The sequence below is a fragment of the Colletes gigas genome, unplaced genomic scaffold (assembly GCF_013123115.1).
Source record: "Colletes gigas isolate AHSC1104 unplaced genomic scaffold, ASM1312311v1 Colletes_gigas_Sc00020, whole genome shotgun sequence".
Taxonomy (NCBI): domain Eukaryota; kingdom Metazoa; phylum Arthropoda; class Insecta; order Hymenoptera; family Colletidae; genus Colletes; species Colletes gigas.
In genome coordinates this window covers 3,351,757-3,377,446 of record NW_025106649.1, presented here as the reverse complement: position 1 = coordinate 3,377,446, position 25,690 = coordinate 3,351,757, and the positions used below count along the sequence as shown (strand labels likewise).

The following is a 25,690-nucleotide window of genomic DNA, read 5'->3' as shown; positions in this document are numbered from 1 at the left end:
GGATAGAGATTGGGGAAAGGTTAGAGGCGCTATTCCCTGTGATTTCGCACAAAAGCGCCGGGGGTCGCGCTCGATGGACGGTAAAAACCATTCTCTTCGGTGAACCGAGCGATATAAGAGACATTTTATGAATAGACAAGCGCGGTTTGATTCTTACAAAAGTTTCAAACGCCGAAAGGACAAAAAAAATTGCACTCGAGCAGAGGTCTCGAGGATCGTTTCAATAATAATTCGAGACAGCCTTTTTTAACGGCAAGGACGCGCCAAGTACTTTGGATTTGACCGAAGGCCTCGTCTTCGAGACGCCCTGCTGACTTCGTTCGCGAGGCTTTCATAAAACCTGAACGCGGGATTATTCGCGATTTAATCTGTAAATGGGAATAGAATAGAAAAAATTGATGAAAACGAGAATCGAAGCGAGCCGCGGGAAATTGATAGGCGTAGGCGGTCGAGGGCATTTCGAAGCTAAATACGTTTTTCAATAGAAAGTTATATTTTTATTTTTAGAGGCATTATCAACATTCTGTGCAAGGTCGCCTACGATTAAACTCGTCTACAAAGTCTGCTTTCCAGACGGTCTCGTTGAATATTTATGACCTTGAATGACCTGGTACGATAGGTCGTAGAACTGTCCTTTTAAAAAAAGCGGCGTTGACTTTGAAACGACCTTGACCTTTAATCTATCGATTTTTTTTACCAATGCCACCAATCTTCGAACGAGCGCAGCTACAATGTTCGTGATAAGCGAACGCTCGCTAGATGGCAAGATAAAGATATTATTTCTGTCGTTCCAACAATTTCAACGAGGATACGAAAATAAGTATTATCATTTAAAGTTCGGGATACGCAGATTCCAATCATCTAAATACAAAATTTTTGTTTTACACAATATTTCGAGGTACATATCCCGAACAGGCAGCACATTAATCTTTGGCGAATAAGCAAATGAATGCGAGAGGCTATTATGCTGCTGGCATAAAATTAGAACAATCGTTCGGACGATCACGAACCGGCACCGGATATTGTTCCGCGGATTCGAATTAATCAAACGGAGAGAAACGAACCCGCACCAGTATATTCCCGTCCCTCAATGGCCAGGGCAGCGATGGAATTTGGAACGCTTCGAATTACCTCGATAAAATGGCGAAAAAATCAGAAAATCCTGGTCGTGTATTGGTCATCTTGATTCTCTTGTAAGTTTTATTTATAAATAAATATTCAATGTTTTACATACTTACATTATACGATCGAGATTACCAGAACGATCAAGAGTTTCTAAACATCGTATTCGAATCGCTTTGGCTGTGCCGCAACATACAATAAGATTCAAAGTCCCACCACTAGGCCAGAGTAAACGTCTGTGACGTCAAAGAACATTAGGAGAAGTTGCCGTCACAATATGCACATGTACAGTGACGCAAGCGAAAGATTTCTCCGGGCGACGAAAGGAGGGGCATGGACGTGTTCGGGGAGTCTCGTCCAACGTTGACCTTCTCAGAGGATCCACATGTTCCGCATTCAACTTACGACAAACGAAAAGAACCTAGTTTTACGATCGTATTGTCCGATACGCAACATCTGAAACTCTTTACGACGTTAGAAAGGGTAGAAGCGACGCTAGAAACTTAACAAACCCTTAACTTTGGTGAAATGGCACAAATAAATTCAAACGTGTACGTACAATAGTTTAATGTAATTATATTGTGTCAGAGGGAACATAAATGTGGTTTGATATTCAGGTTTACATTCTACGGAGAGTAGGTCAAGTACTGATTAGGTCTTGGTTCAATACGTCTTAACATCGTGTACAAATTCCGTAAATTTCCCTCGACAAATTTAACACGGGTCTGTAGTTTCTGTCCTAAAAGAAAGCAAGGTATTGTTATGTAGGAAAGTGTTGACAATTTATTTTTCGTTTCAAGATCGTATCGAAGCGACGCGTTGCAACGCGACCGTGTGCATTCGTTTCTGTTAATTTCTTTATTGGATTTCCGATCGTATCGTATTACGCAACAAGGGATTAAATAATTTTTGCGACAATTTCTATTATGAAAGAATGGACATTCTATCGGGCTCGTTGTTGAAACGAGGAACTAATCTATAAAGATCGAATGCGGTCAGGCGGCAATAATCGGTGCGTTATTTTCATTGAACCGCCGGATATGTCGTATCCGGCACTCGAATACCGCACCGTTGCGAATAATTTAGCGTGCAACATCGAGAGGAAACATCATAGGAAAACGCATACTTTTAGGCGGTGCTCGTTTGCATACTCGAGCTCAATTTGAAAGCTTTCTGAATATGAAAGGGTTCAAATATTCGTACAGAAATTTTATAATACGTTTCCGTTCAACAATTTCAGGTGGATTCAGCGTCGGCGAACCGATCTATTTCGAGCCAATTTCCGGGACAATGAACGAACAATAAAACTGAGAATCTGCCCGCACGGTTAAAGCGATCTCATTGTCCCTTTTCTCTTACGTGCACCGCGGCGCGTTCGTTAATCCTTTGGTTCGCCTGTCTTCACTGCATTTGGGTCTTCCACTTCGTATCCGTGCGGGGATATTGGATTTAGCACGGGATTGTGGAAGAAGGTGTGTACGCCGTTGCCCCATGGGAAAGGCTATCGAAGAGAAATATTAATAAATCACCAGCGATGAGACGAGGGTGTCGTAATCGATCTCCACAATATTATCAAACGCGACGATACTTAATCCTCAATTAATTATTTTATTATGCGCTGCCTTTCAGAATAGTTCGTTACGCGAATCTCGCGTTCCTAAGTTTCCGATATACACGTTTTAAAAAGATAAATTAGTAACGTCGTACGGAATCGTTGGAACGGAGATTGTTAGAATAAAAAAAAAACGGAAGAAGACGTGTAACTGAGGCCGAAAGAACGAAGAAAGAAAAAAAATATCATATTCCTGCGACAAAGAAGGCGGTCGTAGTCGGTAAGACTTCATTAATCGATTATGACGAGTGAAGCACAAACGGATTACGGTTTCCGAGATGCGCGGAACAACATGCTTCGTTGGAAGGAAGTGTCGGTTTAAAACTTGTACTCGTCGCGTAGAAATAAATGTATACAGTCAATTGATTCTAATTAACAGAGAACATGTTTTCGAAAGTTATTGCTCTTTTACCGTGGAAGGAATGCGCGCCAATTAGTGGCCGAATCTTGCGCTACTTCGTTATTATATCATTATCTTATTAGATCAATTACTTCATTATCTTTCTCCATGATAAAATTCACGTTCAACTGCTTTCTAGAGGTTTCCACTGAGATGTTTTCACAATATACGCGATTATTATAACAACGAGAAATCGTTTCCTCGGCCACTAACTGAAAGGATTTCTGTCCCAAAGGAAAATCAGCCGCTGTGAATATCGAAATGGCAAAAATAACAACGATCGTACGTAAAACGATGAAAATCCTTTCATAGCGTACTAACCAGCGTTCTTTCCATGCGGAATCCGTTTGGCTCGCGGAAAGAATGCCGGTGCACGGCTGGCTAAAATCTTTGCAGAATGAAACGAAAAGGGGGCACCTTAATTATTCGACGCAGGTACGGAACGTCCACGAACTCGGGTCTGGGTTGTTTTTTGTTTTCCATTTCTCTTCTGTAAACGAAGAACGACGTGACTATTAATGCCGGCATCGCCACGAAAAACACCAGGAAACGCCAGAATCTTTCCTTCTGCGAGTCTGCATTCGTACAAACATGGTCGCGTCGTTACTTCGTCTCGTCGCCAATTACCAGAGATAAAAATTCAACTCTGCGTGCTTCCCAACTCTTGGATGAATACCCCCAAAGAATTACAGTAATTTGAAACAATAGTAAATCTATAAGTGCACAGAAAAAATAAAACAATTAATTGTATCGGGCCCGATGATGAGCCCAGGTCATTCGTCGAAAGATTTTTTTGTACAGGACGCCAAACGGAGCGATCCATAAACTTTTCCAGCACATTTCCCAGGTCACTTTAGACCAAAAAGGTCATATCCATTATAAGTCTATTTCTATCCGTTATCGAGATAAGCATTGTTTAACCTTGACGTCAAGCGTGACGGTATTCACTAGCTATGGGCGAAGACGTAGATGGCCTATAATGCTCGAGTCTACTTCCCGTCTCAACTACACTCAACTTTTATTCACGATATCGAGTCGTGTTTTGATACGCGGAAACCGCTAATATTTTATTCGTATCTGATTCTAGTAGCGGCGAGAGAAAACCAACGTGGTCGGATATCAACGACGGCTACCCAAACCGCAAAGTTTCTCGTCGCTTCGCGTGTTAGGACATTTCAATGGATACGGACGTTGAAACGTGATATTTTTCAAACACGTCTATTAAATAATAACGAAACTCGTGTCTAGTCTATAAAACAATGATTTTGGACGATTCAAAAATGTGTGTCAACGGGTCATTCTACCTCGCTGTTTGCGTCCTTACAAATTAATGTTCCTCTATTGTAATACGTTGTTCGTTCCCGATTCTTTGCAACAACTGAAATAAAACATTCGATGAAGGTACTGTTCGATGTTGAGTTGGCACCGTTTCCGTGCAAACAATCTCGGTCCAACTCGCGTGCACCGTTCGTCAAAAGTCACGTTTCGCAACGAGTACGAATTGCGTTTGCAGACGAAAGGCTGCCAATTTACAACATCTTTAGATTTTATATGCAAAAGTGATGAGACGCAACGAGAAACAAAAGAATTGTTGATTCACAGTGTACACGAGATTCTCGATTCGGAATGACCTGGCAAACATGCTGTTAAACTATATCGGTTATCTAGCGTGATAACTTGTATATATATACACATCTATTAGCAGATATGGTATCGCGATGGCACATTATAAACGTGCCGGGAAAATGGATTGCAATAAAAAGAATACGTTCCTCGAGGGTAACAACATAATCATTCAATTATTGATTAGAGAAAAACATAGATAAAGGACAGTAGTAGAAATTAGCCCATTTCGGCCTTGAGGGAAGATTCTTGTACAATAGCTTTAAAAATAACCGTTACGAATTGTTTTTTAACTATTTCTAGATTTATCCATCTTCGACCCAATAAATCCGGACTCATCAGTGGATGGTCGATAGTCGAAGTGCGAGAAAAAATCGTACAGGAACTTTTAGGGAATCATTGGAAAAAGGAGACTCTACCCTACAAGTACGCTGGAAAACCGATCGCGAGAAAAATTTTCTAGGAAGAAGTATCCTATTCATTTTGAAATCCGTTGTACCGGCGTTAATAATAAATTTTCTCCAGGTGCACGGAGACATTTTCGAACCAGTGTATATTGAGAAGAGGATAGCTTTCTTGAAGAACCGATAGTGTTACCTGCGGTGTCGCAGTAATCATCCACGTTCATGCAACGAAAACGGTTCTTTGGGTCTGCGGACTCGATAGGAGGACAGGACTCGTCGCAAGGATGCTCGACCGACGTGGTGCACGTAGTCGATGGCTCGGAACATTCTTCAACGGGAAAGCTCGTGAAAAAGCCCGTGTCAGACTCCGTTTTCGAGCATTGGTTCTTGGAAGGTTCCTGGTGTGCGGATGTCGTTTGATCGCGACACCCATCTGACGGCGATTTTTTGTTGCAGGAGCTATCCTCGGAGGAAAAATGATTGCAAAGAGTATCGCGACGGGACGTCGTTCTACATAAGACGCCCTTCTCCGAGTTCCCACACGACGAGAACTTCCTGCAAGCCGGATTGTTCGCGAAGGAATAAATGTTCGTCGTCGGATGCGATAACTTCCTCGTGCACAGACCGACGTATCCTACCGAAGGACAAATTGCCTTGGAGAACTTCCAAGTGTGGTAAATCGTCGCCAAAGCGAACTGCAAGGGAATCGACGTTCCCTTGCCGAGCAAGAAAACCCTTCTTCCGGGGCAATTCTTCGATTCGATTCGTCGTTGGCGTTCGACTATGAAAGCGTTCCTCGATGATACACCGTCAGATACATTTCCCGCTGAAACCAATTTTCAAATGACGCCAACGTGCTCGATTGGAAAGCGTTAAGATTATAAAAGTTCTCAGTGTCGATACCGTTAGGGGCTTGCAATCGTGAAACGCGTTCCTTTTAGACTAGTCAGATTAGATTAAAATTAAAGTAAACGAAAACTCAACGTTTCGCTAGCGCTAAATAATACACGGGAAATTCTCTGTTTATTTGAGAACTGTTTTAAGAGGATCAATTGTACCTCCGTTTATCGTTAACAATTTTCTTCCCAACGATTCGCGTCTCCAAACGTCTTCAATCGGAATCTTCAGCTTCATCGACGAAGAAAGCAATACGTTGCTGGCATTTGCAACGCGTGACGCCAACGAGATATTTAACCTACGCGAGAGATAGACCATCGCCATATTGCATTTTGTTTTATCGTGTCGGTTTGCGAATAAGGTCGCGTTCCGGTTTTAATTCATTTTTTTTTTTTTTTCTTTCAAAGGAAACTGCGCGAGGTGTCATCAACTCGAGGACGCGATGTTTAAATCCCGATCGCGATGCACGCGGACTCTTTTCTCACGGAATACGTTTCAGTAATTTTTCATACCTCGACTACAGGCTTTCCTCCCCTCTCTCCAAATGTAACATAACAAATCGATTCAACTCGTCAAGCTGAAAAGTTGTTTGTACTTGGAAAATCACAATTTTTGGAATTTTTCAAAATAGAAAGCATGCGATGTTACAAATTAGATAACGTTAGTAATTTTCTAGATACTTTGGTATACCAAACAGTACTCCAAATGCAATTCCTCTGCGTCACATTCGATTTGGGGAGCAAGTCGACGACACTATCATTTTGTTTCTCGTACAACTATGATCGTGAATCGCGTTGCTCCCGTCGTATCTAATTGCTTCCATTTGGTATGTCAAGGTCGCGTATTTCGTTAAATTTTCTCGTTTCATTTTCCAGAACGAAGCAGGAACGCTCCTTTCGCGTTATCTCGATTTCGTGACTAGAGTCGGACTTCCTGTGGACGAACGTAGCTTGTATGACGTTTGTAAAACGACCGTATTTATAGCAATCTTTCCGCTCTTCCGTCTGTATTCGCTGCGAAGTTTTGTACTCGGTTTCGCGGAATATACGTGGTGCGATTCGAGCAATCAACACGCGATCTCTCCAGGTACGTGCGTACAATATTATCGATCGACTTTATTTATTCGTTTGTTGCCTATTAATGAAAAGAGCAGTCCATCGATAATAATATTCGATATATAAATAAACAGAGATTATCTCAGGTTTCTAATTGACGCGTAGAACTCGACGTGTTGTAAAATATCAGAACACGTAACGTGGCAGTTAATTAATTCGCGCAAGAGTAATAAATTGGCTAGGATTCTGTGTTTTTCCAGAAACATCGATCGTAATATCAGATAAATGAACAATTTCAAGGCGCAGGCGAATTAGTGTGTTGTATAAAAATTTAATAATAGATACGTTTCTAAAGCGACGAGAGACACGGATAATAAGACCAAGAACTTTAAAAGCTATTCCAGCTATATTGTAGCAATGCTCGTTAAATGCGAAAAATGAGGTAAATAAAGTGCCAAGGGCCCTTATGCCATTTACACTGGTTAGAGACACCGAACTCAAAACATAATTATGACGTGTAATCTCTTTTTTTTTCTTTAAAACACATTATATGACGTTTCGGGAAATTAAATTGGTATATTTCAAATTTTATGCGTCAGCCAAATCGATAAACTTCGTTTTTCTCGTACGACTTTTATCTTTGTCGATCTGAGGAGGACAAATGCACTAATTGTACACGATGACCCAATATTTTTCTTAACTCTACGGTATTTCTAAATATTTTGAGAAGAAATTCTTACACGCGATCATTATAAATTTCTACGAAATAAGATTAATGGATCCGTGAGACATCTCGTGGGAATAAATCTATAGCAGGACAAATGGGACAATGTGTAGCTTAAAATGTGTTTTATCGAAGCGCCAGAGTGTCTGGGATCGGTAGAGAGTAGTAAACACGTAGTCGATCGTATATCACACCCTTGCTAACAAGCGCGATACTGGGAAAATTATTTTCTCGTTAGTTTTTCCTCCCACGCGTTTCAAAAGAAATTCACGATCGCGGTTCGTGCAAATAAAGTAGTTCAAGAGGCACTTTCCTCGCCAATAACACTCTACAAATTAATTTATTCCATTCGTGCGTTTACATTTTGCGCTTTTCTTAATTCTCATATAAAACCGGATGGATCGATACGATATCGGCGGTTACTGCAATTCATATTTTATTACGCGTACGAACAGTACGCAGCAATCACCGATGACTAACGAGTTCGATCTCGTTGATAAAAAGGTTTTAAATATTGAAAATTCCTGTATGAAAATTTTCTTCCTTGCGAAACGATCGCTTCGTTCGTACAAGCCGACTACGCGACTAAAATGGAACGATGCATCGCGATATATAAATCACATGCGACGTACAACGTCTAGGGGAACTTCTTGCAGTAATTCATTCGATTACTCAAGAAATTGGCTAAAGATTAATAGAATCTGCTATGCTAGCTCAGCTTTTGGTGAAAAAGTCTCGGAATCAGTTACAGGAAAATACCCAATTAAAAATGAATTTAACGAACATCGCGTAAAGCTGACAAATGGAGAAAAATATTGTATTTTTCCGTTGCAACTGGTTGAACGTTCGCTGGTCCATCGATAGAAGTGAAGTATAGTTTTCAATGACATCGTCCAAGTATCGAAAGTGCAGAATGGCACGCAAAGCAGCAGAGTTATGAAAGAACCGATGACAGTAATTTAATGTCGCATGCACGAAGGACTCTCGAGATCCATTTCTTTCAATAAATCCATTCCTTCGCGAAACCCGTAATATATTAAGTTCGCCAAGTAACTCCGAACTCCTTTGACATTATCGTACAAATTCCAAGGAAGTCCTCTCGTTCGTTTTACAATTTTTACGACTCCCGTAAAACTTAAAGTTCAAGGAGTACGCTATTCCCGTGCGTTCTCAAACATCGCGAGGATAGAGGGAGGAATATTTGAAGTAATGTCCTATCGAGAAGGTGGTCAAATTCGAGAAAATTAAAAAATTTCAAATCGTTCTAAAAAAATTATTTTTAGTTGTGGGAGTCAATTACAATCATTTTCTATGAATAGACAAACCCTCGAAATCTTACGCAGTTTTGAGAAAAAAATTCCTTACCGAAAATACAATTTCTGGCTAGAAAAGTTTGCCCGAAATTTCATGCAAATCTTTAAACCATCATAACTCCTGAACAGATTGGACGATTTTAATGTTTCAAAATGCAAACGACGCGTATTTTAGTGAAGAATATGTACAAATCGCAAAAATATTCGAAAAGTTGATCCTTGACCCCATAAAATGAAAAAAACCCCATAAAAATGGTTCAATTTTCAAATGGCCATAACTCCTATAATAGCGAACATATTTCAATGAAACTTTTTTCGGGAGTAGAACTCACGGTTACCTACAAAAAAGTATTAGACAACTTTTCTATAAGGCGTCAAACAAAATTATTAAAAATCAAAAACGAATTTTTAAAAAAAATCGACAGGCGAAATTGAAAAATCTCAAATCATTCTGGAAAAATTATTTTCGATTGCAGGGGTCAATTACAACCATTTTTGGCCAATAGACATAATTCCGAAATACTACCCACTTTCGAGAAAAAAATTCGAACAGGTGTAAAATTTTTCGGCGAAAAGAAAAAATTTCAAATCGTTCTAAAAAAATTATTTTCAATCGCAGGGATCAATTGCAATCATTTTTGGTGAATACATATACCCCCGAAATCCCACGTACTTTCGAGAAAAAAATTCGAGTATGTGTAAAATTTTTCGTCGAAAAAAAAAATTTCAAATCGTTCTGAAAAAATTATTTTTAGTTGCAAGGGTCAATTACAATCATTTTTTGTGAATAGACATATCCCCGAAATCCTACGCACTTTCGAGAACAAAATTCCTTACCGAAAATCTAATGTCTGGCTAGAAATAATAAATTTTTCCCAAGGGTGGCCGAACAACCTGTTTATATTTACCTATAAGAAGAACCTCGTTGATAAATTATGCGGCCGTCGTTTTCTTCGTTCTAGAAGCGACAATGCTCCAACATTAAAGAGAAATAACAGCGTTGCTCGCTTACGTGAAAATAATCCACTGGAACTGGCGAGACTCGAGAAGTGAAATTACCAAGCGACGAAAAATGAAAGCAACAATTGGACTCTAACAATAGAGCTGGAGCAAGGAAGTAGAGTTCTGAGAATAGACCTGTCGATAGAGCAGACACTAAAGACACTTAGACGCGTCACTGATTCAACGGATATAGCGCGAATGAACTGCGATTATAAATCAATCGACGAATTTAATAAACGGTACCAAATTTATACATTCAGAGTAAACACGATCGGTAAATAGGACATCGTATTAATTTACGCGATAATACACACCGTGTTTCCAAGATAGACCCAGTTCTGAGATCACGGATTTTCAGAAGCATCGACGCTAATTAATGGCACACAATTAGCTTCGAGCCTCGTAGCTTCTATAAATTGGGCAATGAAAATCTACCGCAAATAAGATCACTATCCTCGTCCTATTTGAAATGTATCGATTACAATTCTGGAAACAGAACCCGTGGCACACGTATATAAAATCATGAGAGTATCAAATTATTTACAAACAGTGTGACCGAATGTTTCGAAAATTTGTGTAGGCTATTTTAAGGCGCAAAAACAACAAAACATTCTGGCAGTTTTTTTCTTTAAATAATGTACAACGTTTTACCTTTATAGAGCGTACTCAAAATTGCCATCCTCAATAGTATTTTCAATCTTTCAAAAATTCAAGCTGTTTATCGAATTCGAGCCTTATTTTTTAAACAAACCTGTGTTCAAGAGGCATTCGTGTATTCTCTGAAACGTTCTCTTATCTAGCAGACGTCTATTGGGAAAACGATTTGCATACAGACGTCTTGCCTCTGCTGAATTACATTCAGCAAGTCCATACATCAAATATTGTCAACCATTTCCTGGTTTGAATACTTATTCATTGTTTCTTCTAATGTGCAATAATTAATGAATTATTAAGTGCTCTTTTCAGAGGAGTTAACTAGTCTCGGTCCTAGAACAAAATAGTTAACAAGATCGAAAGATAGTAAGACGCTCCTGAACGTTATGTAACTGAGAAAATGAACAATCAAGTTTCATTAGAAGTAAAAGTGTCGAAATAGTAATTACACGGGAAATCAGATAAAAGGAATGTTTTAGAATGAAAACATTCGGACGTGTCTCCGCAAGCAAATTGGGATTCCAACGAAGCAGACGGCGGGAGGTTGTGAAGTTAAACGATGGGGCTGAATACTTAGATGAAGTAGAAGTAGAGAATCCGGTCGACGAGTAGGAGGTCGTTGGGCAGAGACAGATGAAGCAGTAGAGTCGAGCGAAGAGCATGATCCTCTCGATGAAGTTAGTTGAGTGAGAGGACTGTTAGGTAATTGATGCATTGAAGTAGAAGAGTGACCAGTAGTCAGTGTAAGGAAGTAAAACGAGTGACATTTAGTTTTGTTTATTATTTTATCGAACGAAGTGGAAAGGACTTGAGTTTATCGAGAAAATCCGTGAAAGTTTGAGAAACGTTGTTATAGAGTACTGTGAGAGCATCGTTTTCATTCGTTTGGAAATAATTTAAAAACGCTTGGAGTTCTCCGATCACGGAGGACCAGGCTGTGGTCGGGGAACCTCGACGATCGAGGGACGCGTAATGGAAATGACGATAATCATTCATCGACGATAGAGCAGGAAGAATCGGATCGGGTTCGCCGGGTGGCTCCTGGAAAACGGGGATACGTCGATGCGCCTTGCGCGGCAACCTTTGACATTTCGAGAGGACGGGTCGAAGTTTCCACCCTCTCCTGGCCTAGGTGCCCGTAGATATACCCCGTTTCCCAGCAGCCCGACATCCGGCTGAAAACGTGTATACATACATCGAGCGAAGAAGGCGGGGCCGGGTGGTGAAACGCTCCTGAAAAACCGAGGAGTTTTCGCGCGGGGATGCAGGGTAGTCTTTTTTTTTTCTCCATTCAGAAGGGAGATCGTAATTGGAAAGTCGCGCTAAAATCCTTCGGCTACCAACGAAATTAGGAACCCGGTACCAAGGAGGAACTAGGTCGATGAAAACTTTCTTTGCCCTTTCATTTTTTTTTAACGAACGTTCCAATTTACGTGTAATTGCGCGACGAACACCACGGGGCCACGAAATTCTCCAAACTGGCGGCCACCATTTTGGTCACCAAAGTTCACAAAATATCGAGAACGGTACCATACGCGCCTGTCGCGATTGCTCCTTCGTTATTTTTAATGATTCGGTAGATTTCACGGGTCGTTTCTGCCCGAAGGTTCGACGAGATCACCTTTAGCTTTTTACGACAAACCCCGTAACCTTTTCCAACCTATTCTGCACCGAGTACTGATACGAACTCGTAAAGTAGATGTAAAATATTTTTGCTCCGTCTGGAGCAGATCTCGCTTTCTTCGACGTTATAACACTTAACGACGTTATTACATTTACACGATATAGTACAACTGTCTTACCAATCTCACAAATAGCGTTCAAGAAACGAATAATTTTCTTATAAACTTTCTCCTGTTGGTGTACTGCGGCATTAGTCACGGTCGATTCTTGAAACGAACAAATAAATCTTCCGTGGTATCTCATCGCGATCTAGGAACACCGTGAAACTTTATACAAATTTTTAATATAAGATGAACAAAATTTTTTAAAAGACAGCTACGCCACAAATGTTTTAATACATCAAAAACTGCCAGAGAGACAATATCTCCTGTTCGTCGCTCTGTGTAATTTTTCAATCATCTTTCTCCTATTGTGTAACCGGTGTTACTCATAGTCAACTACTAATCTCGAAATAAGTGAAATCTTTTACGATGTATGCGTTGAAACATCAAACATTCTGTCTCTACAAAGATATTAGTTATTTAATTAACAATTATTAATTTATAGTTTTAAAGTTACTTTCTTTTGAACATCCATCCAATGTTATTTGTAACAGAAGCAGAATGAAAAGTAATGAATAAGGAATTGTTATCTTCTGAGAGCTTGAGGACCTCCACCAGCACGTTCGTGGACCCCCAGGGATTCACAAACCTCAATTTAAGAAACAGTGTACTCTACTGTTCCCATTTTAGACATGCATTCTTTACGTTCTAACGATCGTGCTCCAAAATGTCCATCGGCAAAGGGTCAATCGGTAAATCCGTGCCACGTACGCATTAGATCGATTCTCGGAAAACTCAATTAACGCGCCAGCTTTACCGCCACCGCAAATTGCAACTGCACAATGTGCAAACGGCGGAGCCAGGTTTCCAGGTATCGAAATATCATCCGCGAATGAACTCTGTTTATCAGCTCTTATATCCGTGGCTCGAAAGCAAACAGAGGAAGCGTATCTCTTTCGAAGTGTTTCGACGTTTGGAAACTGGAACGATTTCGGTTGCAATGTAGCAGAAGAAAGCGCGATAATATAAAGTTCCAATCGAAGGAACTGCCTATAAATAACGGGTCTCCGATCTTCTAATCAACCAGGCTCTCACGAACGAGACTGGAAAGGAAAAAAAGAGAGAATATCGATGAATTATTTTTAGAGTTGAAGTTTCCGGGACTAAAAGCCATAAGAGTTCAGCGAACCTTCCGATATTGACTCCGCGGTATAGATTTTATAAGAGGATTTACATTGCCCTGATTACGAGCTATCGTATGACTGCATTGCATTACCTCCCTTTACGGTTCATTATCAGCAAAGTGCATTACACTGACATTGAGGTGTATTATACAGTGGCGCAACCAGAAATTTAGGAACGGCGATGCAACTGAAAATGGACAGAAACAAATTCGTCAGGATACATTTTGATGTTTCGAAAAATTTGATTACTTACATATAGTTCCCGAAGATATTCTCGTCTGAGTTTTATTCTTCTCTTGTTGCGTATAATTAAATTTTAATAGTTAAGAAATGAATATTTGTAACAACGAGGTAGAAACTGCTCCCTTGCACCACCTCTGGGTGCGCCACTGATTATAGGCTATTCTTGTACATTGAATCTCTGGTAAGCTTAATGAACACCATTACCGGTAAAAATTGATCGAATTATTCCACCTTAATAGCGTTTTTATGGTTGTCAAAAATAGTAGTAGAGAATATAGATAGATTAAGAAAACTGAGGTAGCAGTGAACGTTTTAATAGACATGCCCAAATGGTCTTAAAACGTGTATTTCCATAAAAAACTATTTTAACACTCTCCTTTCTTGTAAATCGATAAACAAAAATACCGTATAATAAACGTCATCTATTTGCAGAATACAATTTTGTCCATTTCTGTCGTGAAACAATTGAAACGTAAAGGTATATGTCAAAGATCTGCGGCCAGGCAGATTTGAATTCGATCGATCTTCCAATTTGTTGACGTCACTAGTTACGTCATATAGACAAAGATGGAGAACGTCTGGTGAAACGTCAGCGACGCAGCGGGGTTTTCTAATTCTAAGACCTCAAACGCTGATTCGATATAACAAAAATAAACAACTGGATTAGCGTTGATCTGCGTGATGCATAGCGCACGATTTTCAACAAATATTCATTACCTTCTTTTCTGCATAAAAGTTAAATTTTCTGTTCCATCAACCTTGAATACAATATCTCGGATTATATGTCCAGATCTCTATCCTGTCGAATAAAAATATTCTGCAAACTTTTTCATATTCGTTAACACTTTCAAGGATTTATCTCTTTCTCGTGAAGATTGTTGTTATTCGATCCGTCGGACATAATTACATACACATAATCAATTTTCTAGTTATTATACGATAACGCTACAACATAAATAATTGCATAGAAAAACAAACGAGAAGAACGGTGAATAGCGATGGATTTAAAAAGGATCAATGTTGTTTGGACTGGTTTCTAGACGCTTATGACAGTAAACATTATGGCGGGGCCTCGTTCTAATTACGTACTTTTAAAGACGCGGCGAATAAGAAAACTAATCGAACGGAAGAGCAAAGTATTTCCCGACTACGATAAATAGTTTCTCGAAAATAAAGAAACATTGTTTACAATTTATGAAAAATTTCTTGCGCGCGATGAAATACATTTACATAATATTTCATCGATTATATTCGATAATAACGCACAGTTATAAAGCAGCATTTGTTCCATCACCAACAAAAGACCGTCTACTTCTGATCGTTACATAAAATCAGGATCTTCGGTGCATAGAAATAGATAATTCGCATCTAGCCAACAATCTGTGTTTTTGTATAACCGGAAGTACGTAGTTGGCAATAGATCCGATTGTTAAATTCTTTGAAAAACGAAATCGATCATGGTACGGTGTGTCGCGTGCGGCATGCATGCACATACATACCAATTCAGGTACAGAATTCAACCAGTCCTCTTGTTTCATCGGTTCACTTGTATAATAGCGTTCACATATGCACACATACAAACGCGAGCAATCATACGCAACTACCGCGATTATCCCATTGCGAGGTGTCTATCGTTTTTGTCTGGTTAATCCTAACAGAGATAGAGAAAAAATATGGAGCATCTCTTCCTCAATCAGTAAAGCAGATTCAACCAGTTCTATGATACGAGTATCGATGCACTTGTTCCCGCGTGTGCAGTGATCCAATTTAACGAGGTAACTAGTCATTTCTAGACATTTTCGATTGCTCGAAACAGTCAACAATTATAGACACGCCAACCCGTCGAGCGTAACGATTATCAATCGGAAATTGCTTGGCATTCGAACGCGTGCGATGAGGTAGTTGTGACGAAGTTTTTTATCAGAATGTTTTCTCAATACGCATATCGCCTTAACAGCTGTTATTTTCATTTTTTGTGTAGTTGCAGCCCTGTTTTCGGATAAGGTTCGTAGCGTCGCCACCAGAGCGCGGCATCGGCAACTCAATAAAATCCAAAGAGCGCCGGACGGGCGGTGTTCCGCGAAGCGTGATGAGTTTGACAGCTCCCGCGTACTGAACGTCGTTCAAAAGTGAAAAATAAATCAATCAAAAGATGCGACCGAAAAGAGGTCCTTAACACGTTTCCGTATGCATCCACGCAAGACCGTCTAATATGGCAGAATGGTTCGGCATAGAATTATCACGCTGATACTCTTTCTGGCAGGTAAGAAGCGAGAGATTCGTTCAGGCGTAAGTGCACCTGCCGATCAATGTGACACTGTATGTTCGGTCTTTGTGCGCTTGTATACGTGCACCGTGCAAATCGGGCTAAGTGCACGATCGTTACGATTCAGGGTCGAGTTATGCAAATTTAACAGAGTATCTTGTTTTTGCACACGTCTAATCTGCCTTTTGAGCGATCTTTATCCTTGCGTTTCGCCAAGTCCATTGATCGCCAGAACGTCGCAACAATTTCTAATTTTTCTATTCGATTTTATAAATTGCACGTTCTGAATACCTCTATGAAATAAATACAACTATTTACAACAAAATATATACCCTTTATGTTAAATTACACGACGCATCGTAAACATCCAAATCGTGAGCGACGAGCGACGGTCACCATATCTGTTGCCCGGACGAGTTTAATATTTTGATACGCTTTGATTCTTTTTTTTTGTTTTTTTTTTAATAATGAATTTACAGACACGCATTTATATTCTATTTATACAATTTTAATAACTTTACAGTTTTCTATTATGTCAAAAATGATTATAAAATTATTTTAAGTTAGTTCACAACAGATCTAGAATAACATTTCCATAGGACATCTTTTAACAAATTGTGCTAACAATTACGTTTTAAAAAAGTATATTAATGAAAAGAAATACTAAAATATATTTAAGTATTTATTATATATTATTTATTTATTAAGTTGTAGTATATTTCTTTAGATTTATATTTATGTTTAATTAAACAGTCTATGTTTAATTGCATTAGTCAAATAATTTATTGTGATATTTAGCATGGCAGGAAGCAGTGACTTTGGTGCCAGTACGTTCTGTTGCTATAGACATTGGTCAGAACTTGACTTTACCATGTGCAGAAGAAGATGCACTACCACACTCAGGAGAATCTGTTGGAATGATGTGGATAAGGGAGGGACGCGAAGATGGACAAATTGAACGACTAAAGGTTGAGCCTAATGGAGCTTTGGAACTTATCAATGTTAGTACAGATGATGCTGGGAACTACTCATGCACTTTGGATGATGATCATGATGCTGTCAAGACTAGAATAAACGTACAAGTTAGAAGTAAGCTGTTAAATTTTTAACAGTTATGGTAAAATAATTTACACTACAGGTATCCCTCGAGTCACGCGGTTAATTGGTTCCGCGTAAGTCGAGGCTCAGAATTAGTCTCTGAAATATTCTATATTTTTTTATTTAAAAACATTCATCTATAATTACATATATATTTTCTTTTTAAATAAAATTGCTCCAAAACCGCGTAACTCGAAATTCGCGTAACTCAAGTATCGCGTAACTCGAGGGATACCTGTATAAAATAATTATAATTTTATTGTATCTTCAGCTCCTCCTCCAGCCTTACACAATGTATGGGTAAAACCATCTACAATATTGGCAAATATTCTTTGGGAAGTAGCTGGCACAGGTGGTTATCCTATCATAGATTTCACTGCCGAATATCGTCTTAAACCGAATGTGGGTGAAGAACCAGAAGACTGGAAGCCTATTGTTCCGACGCACATTCCTCCAAATTCTGTAAATGACCTTTCTCTGAAGCAAAATAAATCGTTTACTATTGGCAACTGTTACTTAAACTTATGGGTTTATAGAGGCAAATTGATGTGTATCACTTGGTGCCAAACACAACGTATTCTTTCCGCGTGTGGGCAACAAATCAGCTAGGAAGAGGGGAAGTTGTTGAAGTTGAAGGTCATACTCATCACAGTATCGAAGAACTAGGTACACAATTTGAACATAGTTACAGTTTGGAATATGAACTGCATGTAAATAATTTAATATTCATACAAAATTATATTATAGCTTATTATTTATAATTGACAATTATTTCAGAACTTGCCAGACATTTCTTAACAGGTGTAGAAAATTTTGACACTCGTGTCTGGGTGGCAGCGGTAGGCATAGTTATGGGTACACTTATGATTCTTGGTATAGGTACTTGTTACCTCCTCTATCGTGAGTGCAAAGTACCCTGTAAGCATTTCCTGGTAACTTTATCTAAGAGCTTTTGCTTCTACTCTTTCTCTTTCATGCTATTTATTTCTGCTGATAATAATCACTTTCTTCCACGCAAATAAACCGACGTAGAATAATGCTACATCATTTAACTTTAAAAATGAATATAAATTCGTAACATACTTATCTAGTGGAGAAGATCCGCAGCAGAAACGATAGCATCACTAACCACTTAACTTATCTATGGCCCTGATCTCTAGCTTTCTTTACATCAGCCATTCTCCCTTCAATCAATTTAGTGCTATTCTAATACAGTGCCAATTATCTTCCACTGATATTTCCCTACTGCAAGCGCTCTGCAAATTTATTAGCGTTTGACGAATTATCTAGTATTTAACTTTAAAAATTTACTAGCATTTAATCAATTTTCTTGCGATACAAATTTAACAATAACACTTTCTTAACTTCTGCACTAAACACTTTACAACATAAGGCACTAAAATAATCTATAACATATTTTTACCTTTTCTATACAGTTTGCCTGTCAGTAGCACCTTTTACACTCCTTATAGGAATGAAACCTGAAACTTATGAATGGACTTCATCAACCACCAAACTTACTATCTGTCTACTAACAAGGAACTTCATTACCCTACCTTTTACTAATTTTGTAAGATACGTTATGTTTCTAATTAATAATAAGCTTTGGTGGTTTGTATAAAATTTGTTATGCAGAATGATTAGTGCCATGAATAGAAAGTATTGTAATAGTAATAGAGCATTATGGCCTAGATAATAATATGTGCTATTAGTAAATCTTTGACTGTATAAAATGTAGGTCAAAGATGGCACATACATTTGCTGGGTAAGCAATGTGTCGATTCGTAATTTCCTAAACAAAAATTTGTTTAATTTACTTGTTCCGTATCAATTACGTGTGATGTACAAATAAAATTTACCTTTAAATTGAAATATTCGATTAATAACAAATAAGATACAAGATATGCACATAGCCCAGCAAAATACTGGTACAAGGGAGAGGGTAGAAGCTAATATAACTCGTGGCCCAGACCAATGAAAATTAATCTCCGTTCCCGAATTGCAGCGCAGCTGGAGGAGCAGGAAGTGATTGAACTTGTTCCCAACATCATTCTGAATCCAGGATTTTTCGACGAAAGAACAGAACACATTCCACAAGACGAAAATTTCAACAACCAAACAACCACACGTTTGAACAATAACAGCGTCGTACAACCTAGGCGACTTTAGCGATTAAATACTTAGGTTTTTGTGGCTTTTTTTATTAACAAGTGGCTTGAGCACAATTTATGTGTCACCTTAAACGTAAGTAACTGGGATTACAAAAGGCCTCGAATCCGTGAAGCGTTGCAATACTTAGAGTCAGGTAAGCGATAAAAGTAACGGCGGTCATCGTGGAAATTAAGCCTGTTTATATTTATAACCAGGAAACTGAGGAACTGACATCGTTCATTCTGAGTGTTCTAAGGAAGCAAATTTTTCACTTACAATACAATGTTAAGTGTTCAAAGCATATGTAAGACTCTGCTAAGTTTTGTGAAACGGAGTAGCATATTTTTGAGAAAGTTTACCAGGATGTTCTACCACTATAATTCGATATGCCATTGCTCATTAATCGAGCTTAAAATAAAGAACTCCTGTAAGCCGAAAAATATTCTTGGTAAGACTGTAATTCTAAGAACGAAAACCGACATTTTTGGGAAACTGAACTCACATGACATTAATAGTGGCAAAACTTCCATCTTACATTCGGCACGAATGTAACGTGTTTTGTACACAATTATTTTTAATCGTTACTATGAAGCATAAACGAAATTTTAATGGACAATATCATACAAGGAGTAAGATTTTGTCAGCAATACAGATCATCCAATGAGAGATTTCGTTAGACATGAGGTACGATAAAGGCTTGCTTACTGCCGTTTTAAGGTGTGCAGAAGTCGTTGGTAAAAAAGTTCCTTTTTTGTGTCTTTACAAAGGTTATTGTTTTTTTATTTATTATTATAAGAATGCGCTTGTTTTTAGAGAATATTTTGGTATATTTTTCCCAAAGAACTTAACGTTACGAAACATTATGCACCGTATGTTCTTTCTGGTAAAATCCTGCGAATCAGAGAGTGTACAATGTACAGACCATAGTACTCTAATTGTAAAGATAATTCTACTATGTTAACGTTATTTATAGCGACATTATATTCCCTATACTTTTAACTTTGCATGTGATCATACAAATAATGTTTAATGCTTCAACATGCTTTTGCACTACTTTAATAACAAATGCAATACTGCTACTGAATTATAATAAGCTGAAAAATCAAATTTCATCAAAAACGAAATCTTACAAAATACAAAATAGCACAATTGCATAAACGATAAGTTTCAGTACATGAAGTTGTAGGAAAACAAAAAATCCATTAGTCTCCGTGATATTCAGCAAATAATCATTACTCGTGGACACTACGCAGTTCGGTTAGGATCACTTCATTCAAGTTAGCAGTAAATATAGAGCAAAAGTAGAATAAGTTAAAATATTTTGGATATCATCTTTGATAGAATCATGTTTGATAATCAATCATTAAAACAGGTCTTTTCCAAGTATTCATTTGTAATGAAACATATTATCATCTACTCAAGTTACATACAAAAATTAACTTAGTCAATGAATAAGGTTGATGATTTTGATAAGAGTTCTTCCTGTACAAAAAAATATACAATTATTTTCCACAATTTACAAGTAGTACCATATCAGAGTTTGTCATTGCATAACATTCATTACTAATAGAAAAGTTATAGTAGCAAGTGTTTAGAGTTGAGATATTTTGTAGGTAAAGAAAAAAGAACAAATTTATTTTAACGATTGCTGTGAATATTTTGAATGATTTTCTTCTCAGAAGAAAAATTAGAATATATGTTATTTTACGTTAATTTCTTTCTCGAATTAATTTCTATTAAAATACTCCAAGTGATGAATATGGAAATGGTTGTGGAAATTGATTCTCGTCTATATTAGTCTTTCACCTGTTATTAGTAAAGCTCATAACGTCAGAAACATAATATCTTAACGATTCTACTTAAAACAATTATGTAAGTCTTGCTTTTGTCAATACGAGAAACTGACAAAAAGCAATTTGGTGCACGCAGGTTGTATAAAAATTGGTTGTGCGTTGTTACATTGAAGCTTTATGATCTGTTCCTCCCTTGTGCATAATCTTATAGGGGTGAACAGATTCAGTTCGGCTTCGTACTATGCACTCTGTGTTGTGAATGGTATATAAATATATACGCGCTAATGAAAATTAATAATATGATAATAATAATAATGATAATGATATAAATATATATATTTATATAGCCGAGGCATCATAATATTTTAGCTATAAGCAAAGACAATTTTTTATATAAATAATAATTATGCTGGAATGCAATGATAATATTTATCTACATATTCATATAGGTAATTTTGTGTTATAATATCGAGCTTCAAGAGTGATCTAGTAGATTTGCTCGTTAAGAGTATTTCATGTAGAATATCATGTTCCTCTTTTCTTTTAAAATGTCATTTTCGAAATTTTTCTTTTAAAAGATTTTTTACAACACGAAATTTTGATCAGTGATATATTCTTAAAAATCAGTACTGCATATGCGACAATTGCAGTCTTTTCCTATAAAGAGATTATTTTTTGTTTAACAAATTATAGTACTTCATGACACGACCGCGTTTCATGCACATTCAGCTACGAATATAATCACCTGTTTCTGCTGACATATATAACAATAGGTGTACTATAAATTAAATGTTTAATTGTCTCTATCAAAGCTATCTGGTGAAGGCATAGGTTTTTCATTTAGTAGCATTAACATGGCGAAGCCTGATGAAAAAAAAGTATAAATGTAACTTGGTGTATGAAATGAAAAATTATTCTTATAACTACCAGCTGCTACAAGAACTAACAATAAAGCTTAGTCTTCTGTGTTTAGGGTTCTGCCATTGCATACAGTAGAAGATCTGCATATCTACCTATGCAATATAGGATGTTCATAAAATGACTTTTATCATGTTAGGAATACAATCATTAAAGTAATATCATTAAAGAGTAAGGTAACGATCACGATTTGTTTTTTAATAATATAATAGTATTTTGTTAATATCATGTGAAATATTTTTTTTTCTTTTTTTTTTTCTTATTAATTAGGTATTTCAAATTGACTGCAATAATAATGTTGAAATCAAAAACACACCACTAAATTTAATTTTGCAATAGAATGTTTTTTATCTTTCTATGCCAAAAAGTTGTTCTGATGCTATAACATTGTAACATAGATATATTTTTATGAGGTAGATGAAGATTATATAAACTAAAATCTATATCTACAGTGATGATGGCAGATATTTTATGTTTATATTACAAGTTACATAAATCCCACAAAAAATTTATAATCTGTCAAATTACTGACTGCAAAATTATTTTTATTTTATCTGACGATTTTTTTGACTTAATTTTGTTCCACATCTAAGATTAGACATCTCTAAAATACAAACGCTATTAAGCACAACGCGTGCATAGCATTGACCATTACACATTAGTAGTTAAAGGTATTGCATTAATATATTTACTTGGCATAGCACACTCATGTGAAATATATACTAAGTAATGCACGATACCATAGAATAGTAATAATGGTTGCCGGTAGCACCAAGAATCGTCCCTAACATACATATTGCCTGCCTATGACATACCAGAGAAAGAAAAACTCAATGTGGTTTTTACAAAAAGCTTTAACTCTTCTCAGTTTCGCATGTAAGATTTTTATATAACATGTATTTACAAACAAAAGCAATTGTAAATACTAACATGTTTTTAAATTCTTTACTTTTTGTAAAAACTACACGTCTGTCATGTCATTGTCTATTAGAGTAATAACATTAATTTTATATCCTTACATTAAGTGATGGTAAAAGAGATTTATAACGATAATTCCAGAAATAATGTTATACGAAATAAGTATTAATCTTTGAATTAGTTTTATGTTAAGTTACCATATTGTGTACTATCTATCACACCCAAAGCGTTTTTGATGATTTCTTTAAGTAAATGTTTGTTCCATAGAAAAACAAAAAGATAGGTAGGAAACGAAATTTGTATATACTATTACACATTATTGTTTTATTTCTATATTTTGTATAAATTGTTAAACATGCACTCTTGATTATATTAGTTTACTTTATTTATGCCAAATATATTGTGTCAGATTATTGTTATTTAAAATCTAATAATACTCCACATACATTTAGAATTATTCTTCATGTTAAATCAGTGTTATTTTAGTTTTTAACTATTGTATGAATTTATTCTATAGCCATTATATGTGGTTATAGTGTTTAGAAAAATGTTTTCCCGATACCAACATATTTACACTTTATTTTATAAATTATAAACAGTGCACATTCCATCACGTACAAAATCTGTATTACGAACAAACAAAATATGAAACTGTGTAATATGCTTGATTTAAAAATTGATTAAATATTTTTGTGGGGCAAAAATAAAGAAAGTCAAGGTTGTGCTTGAATAACTGATACTATCATTAGAGTGTAGCTTTCACACTACAGTTAAAAGATACTAGCTACATATCAGAAAATATAGCGAAAATCGGTTTATTCACTTTTACACTTACATGTAGACACTGATAGTGAGCAATATTTTACAAAATCATTAGAAACGAGTGCTTTATAATGACATTTTCATGAAAATACTTTTCAATATTTATTCTAATTTTTTATCAAAATAATTTATGTATCAAATAATGTTCATTATTAAATTGCAATCAGAATAAGAAATACAAGTAGTATGAGAATTCAAGTATATTTTCGTTAATAGAAGTTCATTACTAGTAGTGATATTTGCATTTTCTTTCTATTATCATAGCAGTGTACATGACCAACATACATAATGATACTGTATGTACTACGTGTAGTTCTAATTCTACATTTTTATCACGATGGTTGTCACGATGGTTGTCGCTATAATCGCCAGGTTTCATATAAGAAATCATACAGATTTATTTATAAAACTCATTAAATATATTGGTATAATAAATAATCATTCGTAACAGATGGCTGTTTCTATTTATTATGATTCATCTATGTTGTTCGATTGCGTTAAAAGTAAGGTTTTTTCAATATTTGAACATAGCTTTTCTATGTCACTAGGTGCAGCATATTCTGCGGCTAAAATAGCATTTGCCACTGCTATTGTTTCTTGAATAGTTCTTGCTTTAACCCATATTCTACCATTCATTCCAGCTGCTAGTTCAAATGCCTGACTATGTGCCAGTTTATTGAACAACGAAAAAGTGGGATTCAATATTTTTCTGATGAGGCTCAAAGAACAATTAAAAAGCATGCCATCTGAAGTCAAAGCACCTAAATTCTTTTCTTTGCCATGAGAATCTACGCATACAAGTTCTGCTTCCATATCTTTACTGGCAACTAGAAGCTTGGCAAAAACAAGATCACCAACTTGTACATCAGGACGATTTTTCTTAGTTGCACCTTCAAATGCAAGATATGAAAGAGATGCATGTTCACTGGCTCCTATATCTACTTTAAAAATGTCACCTGCTTTTTGTGTTATTATACCAACTACATTTTCTCCGCGACTTGGTACGTATCTGTAAATTGTAATTATTTGTTATATAAATAAACGTTTAGCCCATCTCTAGTACAAGGAACTTTGTTAGATAAAATTTAGTTACCGTTTCTGATAACAATCTACATAGTATATGGCTGGATCTCTTTTCTTCAATACGCCTGCTTTATACGCGTAAACTGTATCAACTTCACGACGAAGTCCAGGTCCCAAAACTATCGTTTCCTTTTTCATAACTTCTGCGATATCCTTTACAATATCTCCAGGCATTATTACATCTCCTAAGTTAACTTCCATTGTCTTTTAAAGGTAAATAACTTCTTCGAGTTACAGTATAAATTCGATATTAGCGGTTATAAATGTGTAGCATTTATCGATACATTTTACTAACGCATATTCATAAACAATATCTATTAAAAAGATGTATTATCTCCTAATAGAATTATATTGCCAGTATATTTTGTGAACATAGCTTTTTGGTTACATTACAACCGCCACGTGCGTTTTGTCGTGTGACAAATTCAGTATGCGTTCCAGTGCGTTCTGCTAGCTCTCGCGCGCTCGCTCGAAAATGAGACGCGATTGCGCAGTTATAATTTCCATTAATTGATACACTCGATCGTATAATATTTATTATAAAAATTGTACTTAATTCCAGTTATAAAATAAAGCTTTAATTGAAAGCAGTAATTACTTTCAATGATAACAGTATCAAATTTCAGGTCATTTCTGCAATTGGATCGATCTACGAGTAGAATAATATTGTTGCCGCGCGAACCG

General features: G+C 36.7%; 3 protein-coding genes across 9 annotated transcripts; 1 reads left to right on the top strand and 2 right to left on the bottom strand.

Annotated features, from left to right (window-relative positions):
- Positions 1-2,405: 2,405 nt before the first annotated feature.
- Positions 2,406-6,382, bottom strand: LOC122400895. Its single transcript, XM_043402630.1, has 4 exons — positions 6,361-6,382; positions 5,355-5,987; positions 3,552-3,709; positions 2,406-2,623 (listed from the first exon to the last, which is right to left on the bottom strand). The coding sequence occupies exons 1-4, from the start codon at positions 6,380-6,382 to the stop codon at positions 2,501-2,503; spliced, it is 936 nt and encodes a 311-aa protein (XP_043258565.1). The 3' UTR covers positions 2,406-2,500.
- A 680-nt stretch (positions 6,383-7,062) lies between these two features.
- Positions 7,063-20,882, top strand: LOC122400843 (contactin-2). Of its 7 annotated transcripts, none has more exons than XR_006259397.1 (8): positions 7,063-7,144; positions 15,939-16,220; positions 17,022-17,312; positions 17,593-17,783; positions 17,858-17,987; positions 18,099-18,239; positions 19,327-19,626; positions 19,688-20,882. XR_006259397.1 is itself a non-coding variant. In XM_043402533.1 (8 exons), exons 3-8 carry the CDS (start codon positions 16,178-16,180, stop codon positions 18,940-18,942), a joined length of 981 nt encoding a protein of 326 aa, XP_043258468.1. In that variant the 5' UTR covers positions 7,087-7,144; positions 15,616-15,732; positions 15,939-16,177; the 3' UTR covers positions 18,943-19,295. The 7 variants fall into 7 exon arrangements, 6 of the variants coding, with proteins under 6 accessions (XP_043258470.1, XP_043258471.1, XP_043258466.1 ...); XM_043402533.1 differs by lacking the exons at positions 19,327-19,626; positions 19,688-20,882 and adding exons at positions 15,616-15,732; positions 18,758-19,295 and having other exon boundaries at positions 7,087-7,144; XM_043402535.1 differs by having other exon boundaries at positions 19,327-20,881.
- A 2,267-nt stretch (positions 20,883-23,149) lies between these two features.
- Positions 23,150-25,568, bottom strand: LOC122400844 (exosome complex component RRP40). Its single transcript, XM_043402537.1, has 2 exons — positions 25,017-25,568; positions 23,150-24,932 (listed from the first exon to the last, which is right to left on the bottom strand). The coding sequence occupies exons 1-2, from the start codon at positions 25,205-25,207 to the stop codon at positions 24,392-24,394; spliced, it is 732 nt and encodes a 243-aa protein (XP_043258472.1). The 5' UTR covers positions 25,208-25,568; the 3' UTR covers positions 23,150-24,391.
- Positions 25,569-25,690: the final 122 nt, after the last annotated feature.